Below are 22,808 nucleotides of genomic sequence, written 5' to 3' on the forward strand. Positions count from 1 at the left end.
GATGCAGCATAAAACTAAGATATGTAGAGACACCTGTTCAGTGGAATCTAACTATTAAAACAACATTATGCTGAATTTTAACTTAATATGATGTTTATGTGCTACCACTGGGGTTTTTCTTATAGCATAGTTTTATTGGTGTTTTTATAAACACAAGTCTTCAAAACATTATATATTAGAACATGTACAGAATGAGTCCAGAAATGTCTTTACATAGTCATAGGTGACCTTTAAATTCTGCCTGTCACCTATGCACAGGGAACCCCTCTTTTGTGAAAAGCACACTATGTACAGGGCGGAATGCGTCAGTTTGCATATGTGATCCTATGCGGTTCCCCTTACGCAGATCAAGATGCACACCAATTCTCAGCTCATAGGAGAGAATGCTGCAAAATAGAAGTCTACCTATGTAAACGAAGAGGTGAAAAAAATATGAAGAGATGTACTGTGTAAAGGTGTAAAGGTCACATAAAAATTCCTCAAACATTTCTGTTTTGCTCCCAAAATGCTGATTGATTTAGCTCTTTTTATGGCTTACATTAATCATGAGAGTCAGGGGACATCTTTGCTACTTGTGGTACTTTCTGTGTATGTGTAGCTTTGTTTTACATTAGGCAAGAAGTGCTTAGAAACTAGCGTAAAGTTGCAAAATGCGTTACATGAAAAGTATAGGATGATGTCTGATCTACGCCAGCTCCGAACTGGTGCAAAAATCAAGTCCTTTTTTTGAGGTGGGAATGCTCCCTCCCACACAAGGGCACTCCTAAAAGTACGCCCTCCTAAACCATTCATCTAATTTCATTAAACTATTCTATAAAGCAAAGTCTCATTTTTGCACAGCTCCACAAATCTATTCACATCAGTGAGTTTGTTCTAAACTTTGAGCAGAGCAACCTCGCTGCCCCTCACACCTCAAAGTGGGCGGTGCCTACGCCTGCTTCTTTGCAAACACCATCATCAGTTACCCTACGCGCTTTGAAGGAAATCTATTTTCACTTGCACAAATTGAGGCATAAACGACAACTTAAGAGGATTTAACACTTCACTTCTGACATTTTGTTCTTCATAAACGTGGCACAGTGTAGGCAGTCATTTTGCGACCTGAACCAACATTCATGAGAATGCAGCCAATCAAATCACTGTGCACTAGTGACATCACAAGTGCTTAGTGCCACGGTGGTTTCACTACTTCCTATTGAATATATAGGCTGAATTCTCGTGAATACTGGTTAAGAAATTGCTGGAGTGACTTTGGTCGTATATGGCCGTAGCTAAGCAGATCCAGAGTATGGTTAGACATATTGTGGGCATGGACTTGTTTCGGGCAGTGTTTGAGAGGTCGTTAGAAGTCACCTAGTCTTCCTCAATGTGTCCACTTGCGGGAAAATGCAGTTAAATGGAGCAATCAGCCTTTGGAAAAATGCAAAGCTGTCGGACGCAAGTAACCCTGCAAAAGATTATGGTGTCACTGAAAACAATGGTTTCCATTTTCACACCCAGTTTCACGCATTGTACTAGCGTTAAAAATTCTAAAACAATTTACAAAATTAACTATCAATGGGAATAAGGCCTCTTATGTATATTACTGTATATTCTGCACAGGACACATAGATTAGTTCTTTTTTATGTATATATCTTGGAAGATAGACACCTGATATTTGGCTGGCACTTGCAGTTATCCACAGCATTATTCTAAATAGTCTCTTCCTATGAATAGCTTACATCAAGCCATTTAATAGATGCCTATATATACATTACTCCTTCTATTTCAATATACACTGTACTTTTCATCATTATCATCATCATGAACATTTATTTATATAGCGCCAGCAAATTCCGTAGCGCTTTACAATTGGGAACAAACATTAATAAACCAATTCTGGGTAATACATACAGACAGAGAGGTAAGAGAACCCTGCTCACAAGCTTACAATCTATGCTTTTATCCTCTTTCTTGAATAATATTTATTTACAACAAAAATTAACAATCTACATTTACTGGTTTTGAGTATAATACGAGCAATAATAATAATAGTGGAAAAGTGATAGCTGTTGGGATTATGGAAATATGATGTAGTATATCCAAGTATAAAGGAATTGTTATCAAACAATATATTTAAGGGTGGTAATATATCCTAATATACTCATTCTTGTTATACTACAAGAAAGTGCCTTTGGACAGTATTATGTTCATATAAAGCAAATATGATAACGATATACTGTGCTAATAGACAGATCAATGGGGTATGAGGATAAAGGTAGGTTCTAAAAGGGGAAGTGGTTTCTGCCCTCAAGTATAAAGTGCTAACATTATTTATCTACTACTATTAGCCTAATTGTGGCTACTAATTTATATAATATGCCTCCTCTCAAGTTGAAAAAGACACTTGAAACAGCTCCGAAGAAGGAAAATCCCGGCAGGCTACAATGACGTCAGTTTCAAGTTCCCCACTGTCATTCTGGTTAAGGTGGTAATTTAAGGAAGCACTGGTTGTACAATGTTGTAGGCTTTGTAAAGAGCAATGTACAGCTGGCGCCTCCTTAAATTAGCAGTGAATGACAGTGGGGAACTTGAAACTGACGTCATTGTAGATTTCCGCGATGTTCCTACATTGGAGCTGTGTCGTTTTATACCTGTCAGTGTTATCAGCCTGTCGTGGATTACTCCTTTGGTGTAATCATGTTGGCCTCTTCACATTCAGTGTTGTCAGTATCATTATACTGACTACCACCGGTTGGTTCAGATACATCTTGATTTGGTGTTTAGCAGGGAGATCAGCGCAATAGGGTAATGACCTACAGTATTATTATTTTTATTATTATTTTTTATTTATAGGGCGCCACTAGGTATCCGTAGCGCCGTACAGGGACAGACAGAAACACGATACAGGGTGGGACAGCACGGTACAGTTAACAAAAAGCGCAGTAACTCTGAAGCTCAATGTACAGCTAGATGAGAGGTGAGAGCCCCCAGTGGGGTAGAGAGAGGGGTAGAAGGGCAGGAGGACCTCGTGGAAGAGACAAGGAGCTGAAGAGCAGAGTTAAGGTGGTGGAGAACAGAAGCAGAGGAGGCCCTGCTCGAAGGAGCGTACAATCTAAGGGGAGGGTAGGACGGACAGAGACGCAATGGTAGGAGGAGGGAATGGGGAGAACAGAGGCAGAGACGGAGAGGGGGGAGAGGAGAATGAAAAGGAGGGAGGTAAGAGGGGGATAGGAGGGAGAGCAGGATTGGGAGGGGGGTAGGGGGAGACTGGGAGGAGGTCAATTAGGCGGGGGACTGGAGGGCTTTAAGGAAGAGGTGGGTTTTTAAGGCCCGTTTGAAGCTGGACAGGTTAGGGGAAGTTCTGATGGAGCAGGGGGAGCTGGTTCCAGTGGAGGGGGGCAGCGCGGAAGAAGTCTTGGATGCGAGCATGGGAGGAGGTAACCAGGGGGCAAGAGAGGCAGCGGTCGTTAGCTGAGCACAAAGGGCGGGATGGAGCATGAATGGAGATTAGGTTGGAGATGTAGGGAGCAGTGGAGTTGGAGAGGGCCTTGAAAGTAAGAGTGAGGAGCTTGAGCACGATTCTGTAGGGGATGGGGAGCCAGTGGAGGGATTCGTAGAGGGGGGAGACAGAAGAGGAGCGGCGAGAAAGGAAAATGAACCGAGCGGCAGCATTGAGTACGGAGCGAAGGGGAGCGAGATGAGAGCGGGGGAGGCCAGTAAGGAGGAGGTTACAGTAGTCCAAGTGGGAGATAATAAGAGAGTGGACAAGAGCTTTAGTGGCATCTTGGGAGAGGAAGGGCCGAATGCGTGCGATGTTGCGCAGCTGGAAGCGGCAGGATTTAGCGAGAGAGAGAATTTGAGGGGCAAAGGAGAGAGAGGAGTCCAGGGTGACGCCGAGGCAGCGAAGTTGAGGAACAGGGAAAATAGAGGAGTTGAGAACGGTGATAGAAAGGTCGGAAGGGGAGGGGGAATGAGCGGGGGGAAAGACAATAAGTTCGGTTTTAGCGAGATTAAGTTTGAGGAATCTAGAGGACATCCAGGAGGAGATGGCAGAGAGGCAGGCAGACACCCTGGAGAGGAGGGAGGGAGAGAGATCGGGAGAGGAGAGGTAGAGTTAGGTGTCATCCGCATAAAGGTGGTACTTGAAACCAAAGGAGCTGATGAGTTCACCCAGGGAAGAGGTGTAAAGAGAGAACAGTACTCAAGGTTCCCTAGTACTTGCAAACTAGGTACTTGTTGAGCCCACCCTATATCGCTTCCAAGTTTGGAATGGGTTTGGGCATAAACAGGATGGTATAACAGTAGGCCATTTCACCTAAAATCTTACCTTCCAAATCCTGTGGGTATCACACACAACTTTGAATATTGAAGTCAATATTCATGCCATCTGGAGACAAAGTTTTCAATTCATAGATCCATTAGAGTTCCTCCCAACTAATCATTTTAAAGAAGTTTCTGCTCCTCCAGTTCCTTTGTACCTTCTTAATTGTTGTATATTTCAGTAACGAGGAGTCACTATTGTGTACCAGTTTGAGGTTTTGGGACACACTATGTGTCTCCAAACCTTTTTTGATGTTTCAGATATGTTCGGCCGTCCGAGTGCTCAAGTTTGTGTTGTTTTACCTACATATCGCTTTGGGCAGGGGCATTCCAAAAGCTATATTACATCTTTAGAATCACATGATATGAAATTTCTGATAGAATACTCGCACTCTTCCCTTAAGGATTGGAACATTCTGGTAAATTTAATGCTTTTGTGTCTGCAACTTTTGCAGGCAATACAACGCCCACAGCTGAAAAAGCTGTGGCCTTACAGAAAACCACTTCTGGTTTGGTCGTAAGTATGGCTTCCAATTCTCTATCCTGCATTAAGATGTTCCCATGTCTCTTGAGAATGTTTTTGATTTTAAAAGAGGAGTTGTCATAATCTGTAAGAAAGTATTCTTTATTTTCTGTACTTGGTTTGTGAGTTTTTTCCTTATAGGTCAAAATTTCTGATCTGTCCCCATTGGCTGCTTTCTCGTATGCCCTCTTTATATCCTTCAGGGGATATTTCTTTTCTAGGAACTGATTTTTTAGTTTCTCTCACTGTGTCTCAAAGTTCGCATTATGTGAAATATCCTCCATATTCTTGTAAATTGACTGCAAGGAATGTTCGAAAGACAATCTGGGTGGTGATTACTTGAGGCAAGGATGTAACTAATAACATCAACTGTTTTTTGATTCTAGTTCTATTTTGTATCTGATTATTTTCTATATAAATCTCGAGGTCCAAGAATTCAATTGATTTTTTTACTGTATATTGTAGTAAAATTTAAATTGTATGGATTTTTTCTCAAGTTGGAGATGAATGAAATAAGGGTGGGTTTGTCTCCCTTCCATATCATGATTACATCATTGATGCATCTTTGACATAGGAACATATTCGCTCCCAACATGTGATCAGACCAGATGCATTCGTCTTCCCAAGTACTCATAAAGAGGTTGGCATAGCTGGGAGTGAGTCTGGTCCCCATGGCCGTACCCTTAGTCTAAAGGTAAAAGTTATTATGAAACCAAAAGTAGTTGTGTGTTAATATAAATCTTAAGCTGCTAATGAATTGAGCCTGTTGGGGTTTTAGTTCAGGATCTCCGGATAGGACATAATCAATTTGTGTGGTCTATCACTGTTTATAGTGAAATCACGTCACTCATAATTTACCAGGTATCCCCATGCCATTTTAAGTTTTTGAGGATATTTAGAATATGTGTAGCGTCTCGTAGTTATGACTTTTGCTTTTTTACGTGCTTCTGTAAAAGCAAATCAATATATTGTGAGAGATTTGATGTTGCAGAATTTATACCCATCATTGTTTGTCGCCCAGGAGGAGTCAGGATGTTTTTGTGGATCTTTGGTAAGTAACGGAAAACAGGTATGGTTGAGTGTAACACATTTATGAAGTCAAATTCTTGTTTTAACAAGATACCTTGTTCTAAACCGTGTTTAAGATAACGTGACAATGTTTCGTGGAATTTTATCATGGGATCTGATGGTAGAATGGTGTATGATGTTCTGTCTTGCAATATATTATGTTCTTCATTAACATAGTTTTGTTGAGGTCTTAAATTACATCCCTCTTATCTGCTGGTTTAATGATTAAGTTGAGGTTCATTTTGTAGCTCTTTGAGTGCTAATGATTCAGCTTTGGTTAAATTAAGTTGTGTCAGCTGGGTATTGGTATTTCGCTTCTTGATATGTTCCATGACCATTGTTTTTGAATGCCTGGATCATGGGCTCTTTCAGATAAGTAGAATTGTACTCTAAATATACCTGGGACCTTTCAAGTTATGTTGTGGTTCATGCCTAAATTCTGTATCATCTGTGTTCTCAAAGAAAATGTACGTTTGCTTTTTAATGCACTTACTCATCTCATAAACACCTCCTAGAAATTGTTGTGGCTGCTTGTAGATAACACTAATCCATTCATACCATCACCACTACCTTATACACACTGCCACTTCATTATTTATTGTTTATAGCCATTTTTAGATATTTTTTCAGCATTACAAAGAAAAAGAAATTCAAACAGAAATCTGCATAGCACAAGAACATAGCGAGCGCCTGTACATGTGTATGTTACTTAAGTGAAAGCTCTGGCGGTTAGGGTCCTCTCCTCCTTATGTCCACATCTGCATTCCTTGTACAATCATGTTGTCTTAAGCTGAATTGTCCGCTCCAGCATGTTATTGTTGCTAGCCCATGACCATCCATGGAGGTGTTATAATGCTTAATTATATTCATGTCACTCTTATTGTCTGTATCAGTGACTATATTTATTGTACTCTTGTTCGTTATATATGTAATTTGGCTGCCTAGCGCTATGGAAACTGTAGTGGTTTATAAATAAATGATGATGATGAGACTATGAGAAAGTACATAGCGATTGCTTGTGTGGCTGGATCACCTATAGATAACTTTGTGTATAAATATATTTAAAATATTAGCGCAGTGCGCCAATTTATAATATTTCAAATGTACTGATTTTTTTTTTACTGAGTAATAGAAATGGACTGATTTTTGAGGTATTGATTTCTGATGCAATAGGCATTTGTTTGAGGAAATCTGTTGTGTAACTTCGAGAGGATTTCCTCATTATGGCTAATTAATTATTTTCATGTGAGTGAACACCATGTCTTTTCAGTCTAAATGCACGGCAGGAGGTCGCTACCTCACTTTTATGTGTAGTTTTATCCTGTATCTTACAACCTTTCTGAATAAAAGGACCAGCAAATTTTAGGAAATATCAGATTGGTGTAAATTTTGTTAACTTTGCAAAGCATTTATATCCCAGTTTAGAGAACCTATTGCATGCTGATACTAAATATCTGATGTATTATCTCAGTCTTTGCGGAGCCATCTAGGATCAGGGAGCTTTTGATGGTTAATGCGCTTTATTTGCTTCTGAGCAAATGCACAGAGCACTCGCTCTGGGGTCCGATGAGGCCATGTTCTACCTCTGTACACCCCCTTCATGAGTTAAACATAGTGTTTGGTTAAGACCTTCTGAAAATATTGAAAATAGCCGTTAGTAAAACCATCTGGATCTAATGATTACTTACTTGTGAAAGGTTTAAGGGCTAAATACATCTTATTCTGTGTAATGGGTCATATAGTAGCTCATATTGTGGACCCAATTCATCTTCGGAAGTCCCTTTCCCTGCCGTATCTGGTGTGACATAGCTCTGCGCATGTTAAGAAATGGACTTTTAGTCAATTACTGAAATTGCATGCAATTCAAATTCATGCCTGAACGCAAATGACACGACTGCCTACATCTTGAAGGGTGTAACAGGGGAAGGAAGGACTGGGTGAACGTAGGCAATGTATAGTAAGGGCATGCTGATGGCAAGCCAACCCAGATGTGGCTGACGCAAGCTCTGTTTAGGCAGAGTGTACCTATACCCAGATTGAAATGGAAACGTATCTTAAGATCCACTTGAATTTGAATACGGGTGAATGTATGTTCAAGTTCTGTGCTCGTTTTAAAAACATAACTTAAGTGCAGGCTTCGATCTAAGATGAACGAAGCCCTGGGTGTCGGAAAAAGAGGGGGCTGGAGCTGCTTTCAAAAAAGTTGCAGTCAAGATTATCAACTTTTCATAGTTATATATAATATTCATCAAATGGTCAAGAATATTTATTGGATCAGATTTGGGATCCAATCTCTCCTATGAACAGATTGAATGATGGATTTGTAGTTATAGTCTTCTCTTAATTTTTGGGCTAAACGAGTTTGGGGTTTATTGTCAAATTTATAAAAATATTGCTTTATATGCATAATATCTCAGTCTGCCTTTTACTGAGAGTCATTTTGATCATTTAGTGCCAAGTTCCTCTACTCGTCACCCCAGAAGCTTCCTGAGGATGCTGTTTGTGTTTGAATGTTAAACTTCAAAGCTCAGAGGTCAGTTTATCAGCTTTTCTGTATTCAGACACAGTTTGTATTCAGAGGCCCCTTAAACAGTTTTACATTTGTCCCAGAGAGTAAAGACAGATAAAGCTCCAAGATTGTTTAACTGAAAATATTCACAAATAGCTGCCTCAATCCGTAGTGAGACTTCAGAGCCTTGGGGAAGAGCTTTAGAAAGTGTCCAAGAGCCGAGATTGCACTATAACTTGAGAAGGTAATCAGAACCAAGGAGTGGTCTGTCCAAGCAGTGTCCTGGATTATATCAACTGATGTTATGCGTAAATTATGTTTGTTTGCAAAAGTAAAATCTATTCTGGAAAAGGTTTAATGGGTATGTGAAAAAAAACCAAAACATTGTTCAAAAGATATTACACATATGTAGTGCAGGTGCAAAAAGTGAACGGTGTTCAATTATCAGCATTGAGGTAGGACTTTTTCTACATCATCCAACTTCCTGTTTCAGCACAATTCACATAGTTATGCTAGGTAATACAGTTACTTTACACAAGAGCTGACATTCACTCTTACTGGGATTGTCACTTTCCCTTTGCTAGCCCTGGCAGCATCTTGATCATTCCCATATGACAAAGGTAGAAAAAGGGAATATTGCACAAGGAAAGGACTATTGGTTACTTATTAGTAATATATAACCTATTAATGTTGAGGGGGTGCTCATTCCAAAAATAACTTGAACGGGAAAAGAGAGAGGTCTAAATTGGAAATAGATGAGAACACTCCGGTCCAAAATTAAAACATAACTTTTATTATATTAGTTAAAATTAAATGCACATTGGCATTGGGGATCCCTCCAAAGCAGAGAGAAAGGTGAAATATCAAAAGTGCCCTACTTCAGGTTTAGAGTATAACAGCTAGTTAGTCTACAAGCTGCAGGTCTTACATTAGTGACTACACAGTCACATATACTTAAGCCGTCTCTAAACCCACAGGTATTTTAAATCACTATAATAAAACCAATTAAAATCCTTTATTCACTATATGTTGCACTTATCACCACCTAAGCACACACTTTTCATATTTCACCTCTTTCTCTCTGTTTTGTAGGGATCCCCAATGCCGATGTGAATTTAATTTGAACTAATATAATAAAAGTTATGTTTTAATTGTGGACTGGAGTGCTCTCAACTATTTCCAATCTATACCTTTCTCTTTTCCTAATTCCCATAAGAGTCATTAAGTATTGATTGACATTATCAGCAGCAGCTACTTATATAGCGCCGCTAATTCCGCAGCGCTGTACAGAGAACTCACGAACATCAGTCCCTGCCCCATTGGAGCTTACAGTCTATATTCCCTAACATAAACACACACAGACAGACAGACCAAGGTCAGTTTGATAGCAGCCAATTAATCTACCAGTATGTTTTTAGAGCGTGGGAGGAAATCGGAGCACCTGGAGGAAATCCACACCAACACACAAACTCCACACAGATAAGGCCAAGGTCAGGAAATCAACTCAAGACTCCCGTGCTGTGAGGCTCGAACAGACTTACTAAAAACTTATCCTGCAACTCAAGCTCTCACCAGGGGTTTGGTTGGTCTCGGGACTTTTCCCCAGACACCCTGATCCTATGTCACAACAAGTGTAATGCTGTTGTTTGTTGCCTTGTTAAAGCGAGTATGCGAAATGCGCACTGGCGTTCGCCTCGCTATGCTTTCTTATAATAGACCCTTTCTCTTATTTTAGTCCTAGACAACAAAATTCAGCGGCACTACCCCTGGTATATCCAGGACGTGAATCACTTAGAGTAGCGTTCTTTTCTCTAACTTTATTACAAGTAGGCTACTCTACAGTATCACAGCATTCCACTAGGAAGGGGAGAAGCCTTTCATTCAGTCCAATCTCCATACAGAGGCTGTTACCTGTATAGAGCTGTCTGAACCTGGTGCAGCATTTATTTCAATGGCTCTTTTCTCTTGCACCTAGCTAAGTCTCAGATATAATATTTATTTATCTGTCAAATTTTAAACAGTTTTTGTTATATTATATCAATTAGGACATTAAAAGAGATTATATTTTCTATATTAAGAGATTAACTATTAGGATATTATAACAATTTACTATTGTGATTATTGATTCACCACTAATATATATCTAACATAGCGAGGTGGGGCAGCAGTAGCTGCCGATTTTAATCACACGTTCTTGCACTTTTGTCACTGTTCATTTGTGTTTTAAAATATTTCGCTACTGGTGGCTCATTGGCCATTTAGGGATCATTTAAATATATATCCAATAAAGTATTTATTCTTAAATATTACTCTATCACTCCAAGAGTGCATATCGGATCAAAAATCGGAATCGGATCAAAAATACAGTCAACCGTGACACTGAGGCATTGAAGCATGAGTTTGGGAGTTCGGTCATCTTGAGTGCCGAAATAATATGGAGGTAATGTCAAAATATCAAGACATCGGTTATAAATCTTACCCATATGTAAGCGGAAAACAACACATACACACATCACAACTTATGGAAAACAAAGACACCTAAGAGGGGAGGAAATAACAAGTAAGAGTTAATAAACAAGTGATGTCCCCAATTTGTAGTTGTAACATAGTCTACGATATTCACTCAGATGGCACGGAGAGAGGCGAGACCACAACCATAACAAGATCCCAATTAACTGGACTCTTTTACAGAAATTATGCTTATTATGAGGTATAGGAGCAGAAATGGAAATTAATGGTTGGGATTGGATTAATGAGATATTAAAGTGTATTTTATAATAATTAAGCAATAAATGCATCTATTGAATAAAACATATATTAATGCTAAAAGATTAAATAATAAATTAAGGATAAAATCATGTCAATTGATTGTCTCTGACTTATATACTCTCTTAATCCTATAAATACTATAAATATCATTGTGATCTGGCATTCCTTAGCTGGTCTATGATTACCAACTTAGAAGCATTGCAGAATAATTACTTGTAATCACCACTAAGTGCATTCATCTTATAGTTCTGCTAAAGTCACTCTAAGTAGGGCTCTTCCATAAGGTATGGGGAGGGGGGATAATAGGATAGATATGAGGGGGACAATGGGAGAGATATGAGAGAGTAATAGCAGAAATATGAGAGTGACAATGGGAGAGATTGAGAGATATGAGGGGGACAATGGGAGAGATATGAGAGGGTAATGGGAGAGCTATGAGGCGGACAATGGGAGAGATATGAGAGGGTAATGGGAGAGCTATGAGGGGGACAATGGGAGAGATATGAGAGGGTAATGGCAGAGATATAAGGGGGACAATGGGAGAGATATGAGGGGGGCAATGGGAGAGATATGAGAAAACAATGGGAGGGATATGAGGGGGACAATGGGAGAGATATGAGGGGACAATTGGAGAGATATGAGAGGGTAATGGGAGAGCTATGAGGGGGACAATGGGAGCGATATGAGAGGGTAATGGCAGAGATATAAGGGGGACAATGGGAGAGATATGAGAAAACAATGGGAGGGATATGAGGGGGACAATGGGAGAGATATGAGGGGGACAATGGGAGAGATATGAGGGGGACAATGGGAGAGATATTATTGGAACAATGGGAGGGATATGAGGTGGACAATAGGAGGGATATGAGGGGGACAATGGGAGAGATATGAGGGGAACAATTGGAGGGATATGAGGGGGACAATGGGAGAGGTATGAGGGGGACAATGGGAGAGATATGATGGGAACAATGGGAGAGATATGAGGGGAACAATTGGAGGGATATGAGGGGGACAATGGGAGAGGTATGAGGGGGCAATGGGAGAGATATGAGGGGGACAATGGGAGAGATATGAGGGGAACAATGGGAGGGATATGAGGGGAACAATTGGAGGGATATGAGGGGGACAATGGGAGAGGTATGAGGGGGACAATGGGAGAGATATGAGGGGGACAATGGGAGAGATATGAGGGGAACAATGGGAGGGATATGAGGGGGACAATGGGAGAGATATAACAGGGACAATGGGAGAGATATGAGGGGGCAATGGGAGAAATATTAGGGGAACAATGGGAGAGATATGAGGGGGACAATGTGAGAAATATAAGGGGAACAATGGGAGAGATATGAGGGGGACAATGGGGGAGATATGAGGGGGACAATGGGAGGGATATGAGGGGGACAATGGGAGAGGTATGAGGGGGACAATGGGAGAGGTATGAGGGGGACAATGGGAGAGATATGAGGGGGGCAATGGGAGAGATATGAGGGGGGCAATGGGAGAGATATGATGGGAACAATGGGAGAGATATGAGGGGAACAATGGGAGGGATATGAGGGGGACAATGGGAGAGATATAACGGGGACAATGGGAGAGATATGAGGGGGCAATGGGAGAAATATTAGGGGAACAATGGGAGAGATATGAGGGGGACAATGTGAGAAATATAAGGGGAACAATGGGAGAGATATGAGGGGGACAATGGGGGAGATATGAGGGGGAAAATGGGAGAGATATGAGGGGGACAATGGGAGAGATATGAGGGGGACAATGGGAGAGATATGAGGGGGACAATGGGAGAGATATGAGGGGGACAATGGGGGAGATATGAGGAGGACAATGGGAGAGATATGAGGGGGACAATGGGAGAGATATGAGGGGGACATTGGGAGAGATATGAGGGGGCAATGAGAGAGATATGAGGGGGACAATGGGAGAGATATGAGGGGGACAATGGGAGAGATATGAGGGGGACTATGGGAGAGATATGACGGGGACAATGGGAAAGCTATAAGAAGGTAATGGGAGAGATTTAAGGGGGGCAATGGGAGAGATATGAAAGGGTAATGGGAGAGATTTGTGAAGATATTTGGAGAGATGTGGGGGAGAAAATGAGATAGCTATGGAGGTGTGCACTTAGGGAGTACATGTTGCCCAGAAACCTCCCGTATACTATGGTTAAACTCCAGATTAGCCTCATTCATGAGGGAAACCTGACTGCAACACATTTTCCTCAGACAGTTGTCTGTGTCATTAACAGCAGAAAGCAGCTTCTGATGGTGACACTGACATTCAGATTGGCATCCCAGAATGCACAATGTATCCATTCCATCCTGTCATCAAACATTTCCCAATTTCTTCTTTCTCTGCTCTTCTACTGTCTCTCTCCTGCTTGTGGGCAGCCAGTAGCCCGAGGACTCACATGTGACCAACCTGAATAATTTGTCTTCTTGGTTCTCTCTCTAGTGATCCTGATGTCACAGAGTGAACACAGTCCTTTCACACAGTCTGTAGGCCTGGTCTTTGTAGCTGTTTTTTCTGTGATTGTGTAATGATGTCTCCGTGTATGGACTGTCATGGCCAAAAGTTTTGAGAATGACACAAGTATTAGTTTTCAAACAGTTTGCTGCTTCAGTGTTTTTAGTCCTTCTTGTCAAAGGCTTTTATTGGCAAGCACGGTGGCTCAGTGGTTAGCCCTTTTTCCTCACAACACTGGGGTCATGAGTTCAATTCCCAACCATGTCCTTATCTGTGTGGAGTTTGTATGTTCTCCTCATGTTTGTGTGGGTTTCCTCCCACACTCCAAAAACATACTGGTAGATTAATTGGCTGCTATCAAAATTGACCCTAGTCTCTCTGTGTGTATTTTAGAAAATTTAGACTGTAAGCTCCCATGAGTCAGGGACTGATGTGAGTGAGTTCTCTGTGTAGCGCTACGGAATTAATGGTGCTATATAAATAGCTGATGATGAATTACATTAAGTTTGTGCAATATTTGCAATGCTGACCCTTCTTTTTGAAGAACTCTGCAATTCCCCCTATTATGCTGTCAATCAACTTCTGGGCCACATGCTGACTGATTCTTGCATAATCAATACTTTTAGTTTGTTAGAATTTGTGGGCTTTTGTTTGCTCATCCACCTCTTGAGTATTGACTACAAGTTCTCAATAGGATTAAGGTCTGGGGAGTTTCCTGGCCAAGTACCCAAAATGTCGATGTTTTGATCCCCGAGCCACTTAGTTATCACTTTTACCTTATGGCATGGTGCCCATCATGCTGGAAAAGGCATTGTTCATCACCAAACTGTGCTTGGATGGTTGGGAGAAGTGGCTATTGGAGGATGTTTTGGTACCATTCTTTATTCATTGCTGTGTTCTTAGGCAAAATTGTGAGTGAGCCCACTCCCTTGGCTGAGAAGCCCCACACATGAATGGTCTCAGGATCGTCATCATCGCCATTTATTTATATAGCGCCACTGATTGCGCAGCGCTGTGCAGAGAACTCATTCACATCTGTCTCTGCCCCTTTGGAGCTTATAGTCTAAATTCCCTAACATACACACACAGGATGCGTTACTGTTGGCATGACACAGGACTGATGGTAGCGCTCACCTTTCCTTCTCCGGACAAGCTTTTTTCCAAAAGCCCCAAACAATCTGAAAGGGGATTGGTCAGAGAAAATGACTTTAGCCCAGTCCTCAGCAGTCCAATCTCTGTACATTTTGCAGAATATCAGTCTGTCCCTGATGTTTTTCCTGGAGGGAAGTTGCCTATTTGCCAGCCATCTTGACACCAGACCATCCTCCAAAAGTCTTCGCCTCACTGTGCGTGCAGATGCTCTCACACCTGCCTGCTGCCATTCCCGAGCAAGCTCAGTACTGGTGGTGCCCCGATCCCGCAGCTGAATCAATTTTAGGAGACGGCCCTGGCGTTTGCTGGATGTTCATGGGCATCCAGAAGCCCCTTCACAACTATTGAACCTCTCTTCTTGAAGTTCTTGTTGATCCGATAAATGGTTGATTTAGGTGTAATCTTACCAGCAGCAATATCCTTGCCTGTGAAGCCCTTTTTGTGGTTAACAGAGGATGAACAATGATTTCAAGCACCACGCTGCTTTTAAAGCTTCCAGTCTGTTATTCTAACTCAATCAGCATTACAGAGTGATCTTCAGCCTTGCCCTCGTCAATGCTGTGTTAACGAGAGAATTACTGACCTGATGTCAGCTGGTCCTTTTGTGGCAGTGCTTAAATGCAGTGGATAATGTTGTTTTTGGGATAAAGTTCATTGTCATAGCAAAAACGAACTTTGAAATTAATTGCAATTCATCTGATCACTCTTCATGACATTCTGGAGTATATGCAAATTGCCATCACAAAATCGGAGGCAGAAGACTTTGTGAAAAATAATATTTGTGTCCTTCTCAAAACTTTTGACCATGACTGTACAATACATTCGCACAGTCTGTGTAGATGGTTATTCTATGATGTCATAGAGTGAGTTCAGGACATTTACAGCATCTGACAAACCAGTATATCTTAGGCTACTGTATGAAACTAACATGATGCTGCTCTGGCAATGCCAGTTGATGCTTCTCTGCAGCGATAATGTACAGCACCTTTCTGTGATCAATGTACACCAGTGATGCGCATAAATATTATTATATTGCAAACTGCTGCTCTATGCTCTACATTTCTTCATTGTAGACATGTCCTTGGTCTTATTTTGTGATTTTCCAAACACAGCATAATGTACACATTAGATAAGGCTCCCAGACATTGGACCAGACGCACTGTATATACTTTGCACGGGAACCAGCAGGTGTCTCAAGATGAGTCATGTGACGGGACAACGTGCTACTGAGCCTGTGATGATAAGGATCCTATAAATGGTCCCTGCCACTGGCAAACGTCCTTTCAATTCTTCTATTACATCAAGTAAGAGGTAACATCGGCTCAATATGCTCCATCTCTTGGTGTGGATGTTCCTGGGGGTTGCAGGTAAGTACGTTAGCTCTATGACTAATGTCCAGAATCTTGAATAAAAGTCTGTATGATACCGTGTCAGTCATGGTGTTGAAGGTGGCTGGGAACATACTGTAGGTCAACTACTCACCAACGGCACTCACCCTGCCTGGCACCAGCATCTCGGTATATGAATGCCCTATTTCATGTTTCCAAAGGTTAGCTATGTATATTTTAGCACTATATAATTGTGATTTACCATTGTGGTTGATTGAATTGCAGCTGCCGCTCCTGTGATTGACGATGATAAGATTATTAATGGCTATGAGTGCGCTCCTCACTCCCAGCCCTGGCAGGTCTATTTCACCTACAACGGGGACGCCTGGTGTGGTGGATCCCTAATTACAGCAAGGTGGATCATATCAGCAGCTCATTGCTACAAGCAGTAAGTATTGTACATGCTACTTCAGTTCAGTATAATAACAAGCTTCTATAACTAATCTTCTATGTCAGGCCTGTACAACCAGGTGTTGTGAAACTACAAGTTCCAACATATTCTACCAGTTTTTGGCATGCTGTGGACTGGCAAAGCATGCTGGGTCTTGTAGTTTCACAAAACCTGTAGAGCCTCAAGTTGCTCAGGGCTGCTCTACATTGTAAGACAGACTAAGTAGCATAATCCTTAATGAATGAAGAACAGGATCATCACGATCATAGGAACAGAACCAGAAGACAACTGAATTACGTACATGAATCATCAAAATTATTTTTGCTGTATTCTGGATAGCAACATTCATTAAGGACTTCATCTACAGTGTCTTATGCTAACAGTTACCTATAAGTGGACACCTAGGGGTAAATTTATCAAGATGCGGGTTTAAAAAGTGGAGATGTTGCCTAAAGCAACCAATCAGATTGTAGCTATTATTTTGCAGAATGTACTAAACAAATGATAACTAGAATCTGATTGGTGTCTATGGGCAATAACTCCACTTTTCAAACTCGCAGCTTGATAAATCTACCCCCTAATCTAACAGCTGAGTATCGTTTAGACCCGGAGGGGCATTCTAGTATATTAGTGATTTACTCTTGTTGTCATTTGTTGTTTGTTTTTATTTATACCTCAATTGATGTTTTGTATTTCACCTATGATTTACTTAATTAATAAAACATTTATATGCTCACAATAACACCACGCAGTACATATAGCGCTGGACCTATGCCAATCTTTCTACAGTATTAAGGTCTGGAGTACCTTCTAGATCCATAGCAGCTGTGATACCATACCTGTCCTATGTAGCCCTAGATTAAGCAATCTGTGTGCAAGATCTTTCCTACCTACCATGGGACATATTACATGTACTTGGTGCTGGGGTTATCTGAGTTGAATTTCTCCTTCCTTTCTAGATTAGTTTGTAGCGCAGTAATTGTCATTGATTATCTTTTCGACCATCAAATTGCCAGAAGCAGGTTGAAAACGGTTGGATAGCTTATTAGTTCTTTGCAAAACATGCAGCTATGTTTTTCTGATTTTTTTGGTCTTTAAAGCTGGTTTTACATTTGTTCCTCTCTCCCCACATTTCTATAACTTACTAGTTAAAAATGAATTGATAAACTTACCTTTTTATTCTTTCTGTCCTTTATCTTTGGATCTGACCAGGCTTCATTTAAAACCAATTAAAATATCATTCACTTGATCTTACACACATCATTCAGTATTACATTGTAATCACCCTGTGCAATGACTCCACCTGTTTCCGTATCTGTTTGACAAAGAGGAAAAACAATCATGAAAGTTGATGTAATGCATTTATAGCATTCGTTTAATTCTGATGCTTTATTTACTCGCTCTTGTTTGTGTAGACCCAGGACCCTTGTTGCTCACCTTGGAGAACATGATACTACCAAGGCAGAGGGTACAGAGCAGCACATCCAGGTGGAGAAGGCTTATAAGCACTTCTCCTACAGCATTTTTAATATAGACCATGATTTCATGATGGTCAAACTCGCTGAGCCTGCCCAGTTTAATCAGTACGTCCAGCCTATCCGCATTGCCGGTAGTTGTCCGACGGTGGGGAGTCAGTGCCTGGTGTCTGGCTGGGGAAATCTGTTGACAGACGGAGGTAAGATTACACTCTTAGTCATTCTTTTGTAAAGATTGGGCAATTGTTTTCGGAATCTTAAAGTCACATTGTAACACATTATGCAACTGTCATTAAAAGTGTCAATTTTAGAGTGTGACTGGTGAAATAATTGCAAAATCAAAACATATGCACCTATTTACTTCTTTCTCTTTCCATTGAAAGAAACTAGGGAAATGATATTAATGCATACATCATACTTACTCAGTTTTTAGTCTTTCCCTCCGGGAGATCCCGGAGGGTAGGTGAAACGCGAAAGTGCCATTATGCCGCGGGGGGAGAACTGGAGTCTCCCATCCTGCCCACTTCACTAGGAAGTGGAGAGGCTGCAGGAGTATGGCATACTTGGCAACTGTGTAGAGTGGCGAAGCACCGTGAATTATGCATTTTGGCCCCTCCCCCGCGAGGCAATGCTGAAATGCGTTGTGAAGGCACCCATATCGTCCACTTCACTAGGAAATGGGCAGGATCAGGGAGAATTGCCTACTCACCCGGGAGTCTGGGAGACCTACACGGAATTCGTGAGTCTCACAGAATTCCCGAATCTTAAAGTCACATTGTAACACATTATGCAACTGTCATTAAAAGTATCAATTTTAGAGTGTGACTGGTAAAATGATTGCAAAATCAAAACATATGCACATATTTACTTCTTTCTCTTTCCATTGAAAGAAACCAGGGAAATGATATTAATGCATACATCATACTTACTCAGTTTTTTAGGTGAAACGCGAAAGTGCAATTATGCCGCGGGGGGAGAACTGGAGTCTCCCATCCTGCCCACTTCACTAGGAAGTGGGGAGGATGCAGGAGTATGGCATACTTGGCAACTGTGTAGAGTGGCGAAGCACCATGAATTATGCATTTTGGCCCCTCCCCCGCGAGGCAATGCTGAAATGCGTTATGAAGGCACCCATATCACTAAGAAGTGGGGAGGATGCAGGAGTATGGCATACTTGGTAATTGTGTAGAGTGGCGAAGCACTGTGAATTATGCATTTTGGCCCCTCCCCCGCGAGGCAATGCTGAAATGCGTTATGAAGGAACCCATATCGTCCACTTCACTAGGAAATGGGCAGGATCAGGGAGAATTGCCTTCTCACCCGGGAGTCTGGGAGACCTACACAGAATTCGTGAGTCTCACGGAAATTCTCGGACAGTTGGCAAATATGTTATTTACATGTAAATATATAGTACTGTTAAAGAGCTGATGTAGGAGTTTGGGGGTGTAATATGCAGGTGTAAGAGACAGGTTGGAGATAAAATGCTAATACAGTAATATAATAATATACATGAACACCATACAGTGCCTAATAAAAGGCTTAACGGCTGATATCATGACTTCTCTTACCCTCTAACTCTTATTTAACTATTTCCTTAAATAATTGACACCAAACCTAAGTGTGGCAAAATGAATATAGTTTAATTAAATATGGTGGGGGAGAAAAGAGCAGACAGTACGACGTCTACCAGGCAGAACCAGAATCATTATAGTAAATATCTTTGTCTTGCAGAGGAGTATCCTGATTCTCTACAGTGTCTGAATATCCCTGTACTGTCGAGCGCCAGCTGTACGGCTTCTTATCCAAACCAGATCACCAACAATATGTTCTGTGCCGGTTACATAGAAGGAGGAAAGGACTCATGTCAGGTAAGTGTGGACGGAGGCAACAATAGAAAAACCAAAATACTTAATGACCTGGCAGATGCAGAGTCTCTGTACTAGATCATGTTTATTTCTGACAAATGCAAAAAAGAGGGTGTAATGCGGTGTATGTGTAGTGGGCGGTTGGATGGGGTATCTTGCCATAGTGTTAGCTAATGTGTAGAGCCATATCTATCACTATGACTAATATGCAGAGCCATAACTGGTGCCAAGACCAATACATAGAGTCATATCTGATGGCAAGTTTATTATGCAGAGCTATATCTGGTTTATTATTTTACTTTGTAAAAACTTTAACTTTTTTTTTTTTACTTTTCCATTGCACCCGCCTTCCTTGACTACATAATGAGAGGGGCATTGGGGTTCATTGACACTTATGGATTACTTTATTGGCAGCTTCTAATGCTGATCTAGGGGTTTGGTGTGTCAGGAGCCCCTTCACTTAAACTTGCCACTATGAGGTCCTCCTCAATCCCCTTTTCTTCACTGTTGGAGAAATGTCTATACAGCACATGGCAGTCGGATATCTCCATGTTCCTGCGATCATCACTGGGGTTCAGGGCATCCCAGGGAAGCCAATGGGCTTCTCCCAAATATTTTGTGTTCTTTCCCAAACCAAATTCACACAGTTAACCGTGGTGATGAGTGAAACACGGAAGCAATTACCAAAATTCCATAAAGTGGCAAAATGTTCCTTCTATTCCACATTGAAACATTTGGGGAAAGTTTTTTTGCAATACAGAGAATATGACATTGAAAAGTCATAATGAACCCACGATTACTTGATTTTAGCATAACTTTTTTGAATTAAAGTATTCGGCACTATTAGGTACGTTTTCACCCTATACAGAGACATGTTTGATTTACATAATATCTCTATAGATGCTGAATACAGTAATTTATCTATATTTGTACAGGGTGACTCTGGTGGACCTCTGATCTGCAACGGAGAGCTATATGGAGTGGTCTCATGGGGGCATGGGTGTGCCCAAAGTGGAAACCCCGGCGTCTACACCAAAGTCTGCAACTATTTCGACTGGATACAGAATGTTGTTAATAGTTATTAAGGATGAGCATAAATTATACAGATATCTTTGTATTAAAGAATCATAAATAAATATTTTCCATTGTTTACGAGTGTGCATGTTATATTCAACTGCCTGTGGTTTTTGAGACTAATAATAATAGCGAAACACAAGAAGGTCTCTGTGACCGGATGCCCCTCCAATGCCACCCTGTCCATGTGTAGCTGGGGACCGGTTGGACTTGCCTTGCCACCGTCCCCTTTCTTTCTCCCAAATGTGCCCTCTAACCGCAGTAGGAGGGGCTTTTCCTGCTGTCACCATTCGGCTCCTTCGCCGGCTAGTGTACCCACTAGCCGGCGAAGATGATCCCTCACTCTTATGATTAATTTAAGCCATAAAATAAAGCTAAATCAAGCAGCATTTTGGGAGTAAAACACAAATGTTTGAGGACTTTTGATGTGACCTTTACACCTTTACACAGTACATCTCTTCAGATTTCTTTTACCTTTTCATACACATAGGTAGACTTCTATTTTGCAGAATTGTCTCCCATGAGCTGTGAATTGGTGTGTACCTTGATCTGCGTACATAGTGTGCTTTTCACAATGAGGTTCCCCGTGCATAGTTGACAGGCAGAATTTAAAGGTCACCTATGACTATGTAAAGACAATTCTGGACTCATTCGGTACATGTTCTGATATATACTTTTTTGAAGACTTGTGTTTATAAGAACACCAATAAAACTATGGTATAAGCAAAACCTCAGTGGTAGCACATAAACATCATATTAAGTTAAAATTCAACATAATATTGTTTTTATAGTTAGATTCCGCTGAACGGGTGTATCTACATATCTTAGTTTTATGCTGCATCGCTGCCAAATGGTTTTCTGGTCTGTGGTAAAAAAATATCTAAGAAAAAAATTTGCAAAGACATTTGTGGTTGAGACTGTGGCTGGATCACGTATAAATAACTTATTGTAGGAATTTATTTCAATTAGTGGTGCAGGTGCCAATTTATATAATTGCAAATGCGCTTATTATTTTATATTGGTATGTTTTTTTTATGGAATTTCTGAAACAATATGTCATGTTTGGGCTTCGTAACTTTTCTAGAGCAAATCCATAAGTACATCCGTAAGTACATCCTTCCAGGGTATCTGTGTAACTCTATATAAAAAGCACACTGTTGGAGCATGTAATATCATCACACCATCTGTAACTTCCTAGATCGTTAGTACCACAAACTGGCATGTAATTGTCTTTATAAGGGCTACTTGAGCTAATAAAGCATCACTGCTTCAAGATCCTCCTTTGACGCCTTCTTTCCTGCGGCAGTAACTGTGACCTACAGATTAGAACAATCTAATCTGTTATCCTGCTGTTCTGAAGTTGGGTCCCAGCATCCAGTACCAACGCTCTTTCCGCTACCTGCAGCTCTGGCCAGTGTGATAGGACAGGGGGAACCTTCCACAGCATCCCTGATCTGAAGGCAAGAGGTTATGTTTACCAGACCAGTTGTACCAGTAAGAGGCTACCCTACAAGGGAGAGTTACCCAGAAGAAAGAGGTTCTAGGTGCCGGGTGTAGGAGCCTTCTGGTGGCAGCAGGCTTCTCCTACTGCGACAGGAAGGACATATTTGGGATAAAGAAAAGGGATGGTGGCAAGGCAAACCCAGCTGGTCCTCAGCAACATAACAGACAGGGTGGCATAGGCGGTCCATCCTGTTACAGTGGCAATAGGAGAGATATGAGGATGGTAATGGGGAGATATATAATGGGGATAACGGGAGAAATATGAGGAAGTAAAGGAAGATATAAGGGGACAATGGCAGATATATGTCTG

The 22,808-nt window shown here is 41.2% G+C and overlaps 1 protein-coding gene across 1 annotated transcript; it reads left to right on the forward strand.

Annotated features, from left to right (window-relative positions):
- The first annotated feature begins 16,129 nt into the window (after positions 1-16,129).
- Positions 16,130-21,019, forward strand: LOC142107691 (trypsin-3-like). The gene is made up of 5 exons (XM_075191263.1): positions 16,130-16,169; positions 16,416-16,578; positions 17,997-18,256; positions 19,788-19,924; positions 20,857-21,019. Exons 1-5 carry the CDS (start codon positions 16,130-16,132, stop codon positions 21,004-21,006), a joined length of 750 nt encoding a protein of 249 aa, XP_075047364.1. The 3' UTR covers positions 21,007-21,019.
- Positions 21,020-22,808: the final 1,789 nt, after the last annotated feature.

This window comes from Mixophyes fleayi, chromosome 11 (genome assembly GCF_038048845.1).
Source record: "Mixophyes fleayi isolate aMixFle1 chromosome 11, aMixFle1.hap1, whole genome shotgun sequence".
Taxonomy (NCBI): Eukaryota; Metazoa; Chordata; class Amphibia; order Anura; family Limnodynastidae; genus Mixophyes; species Mixophyes fleayi.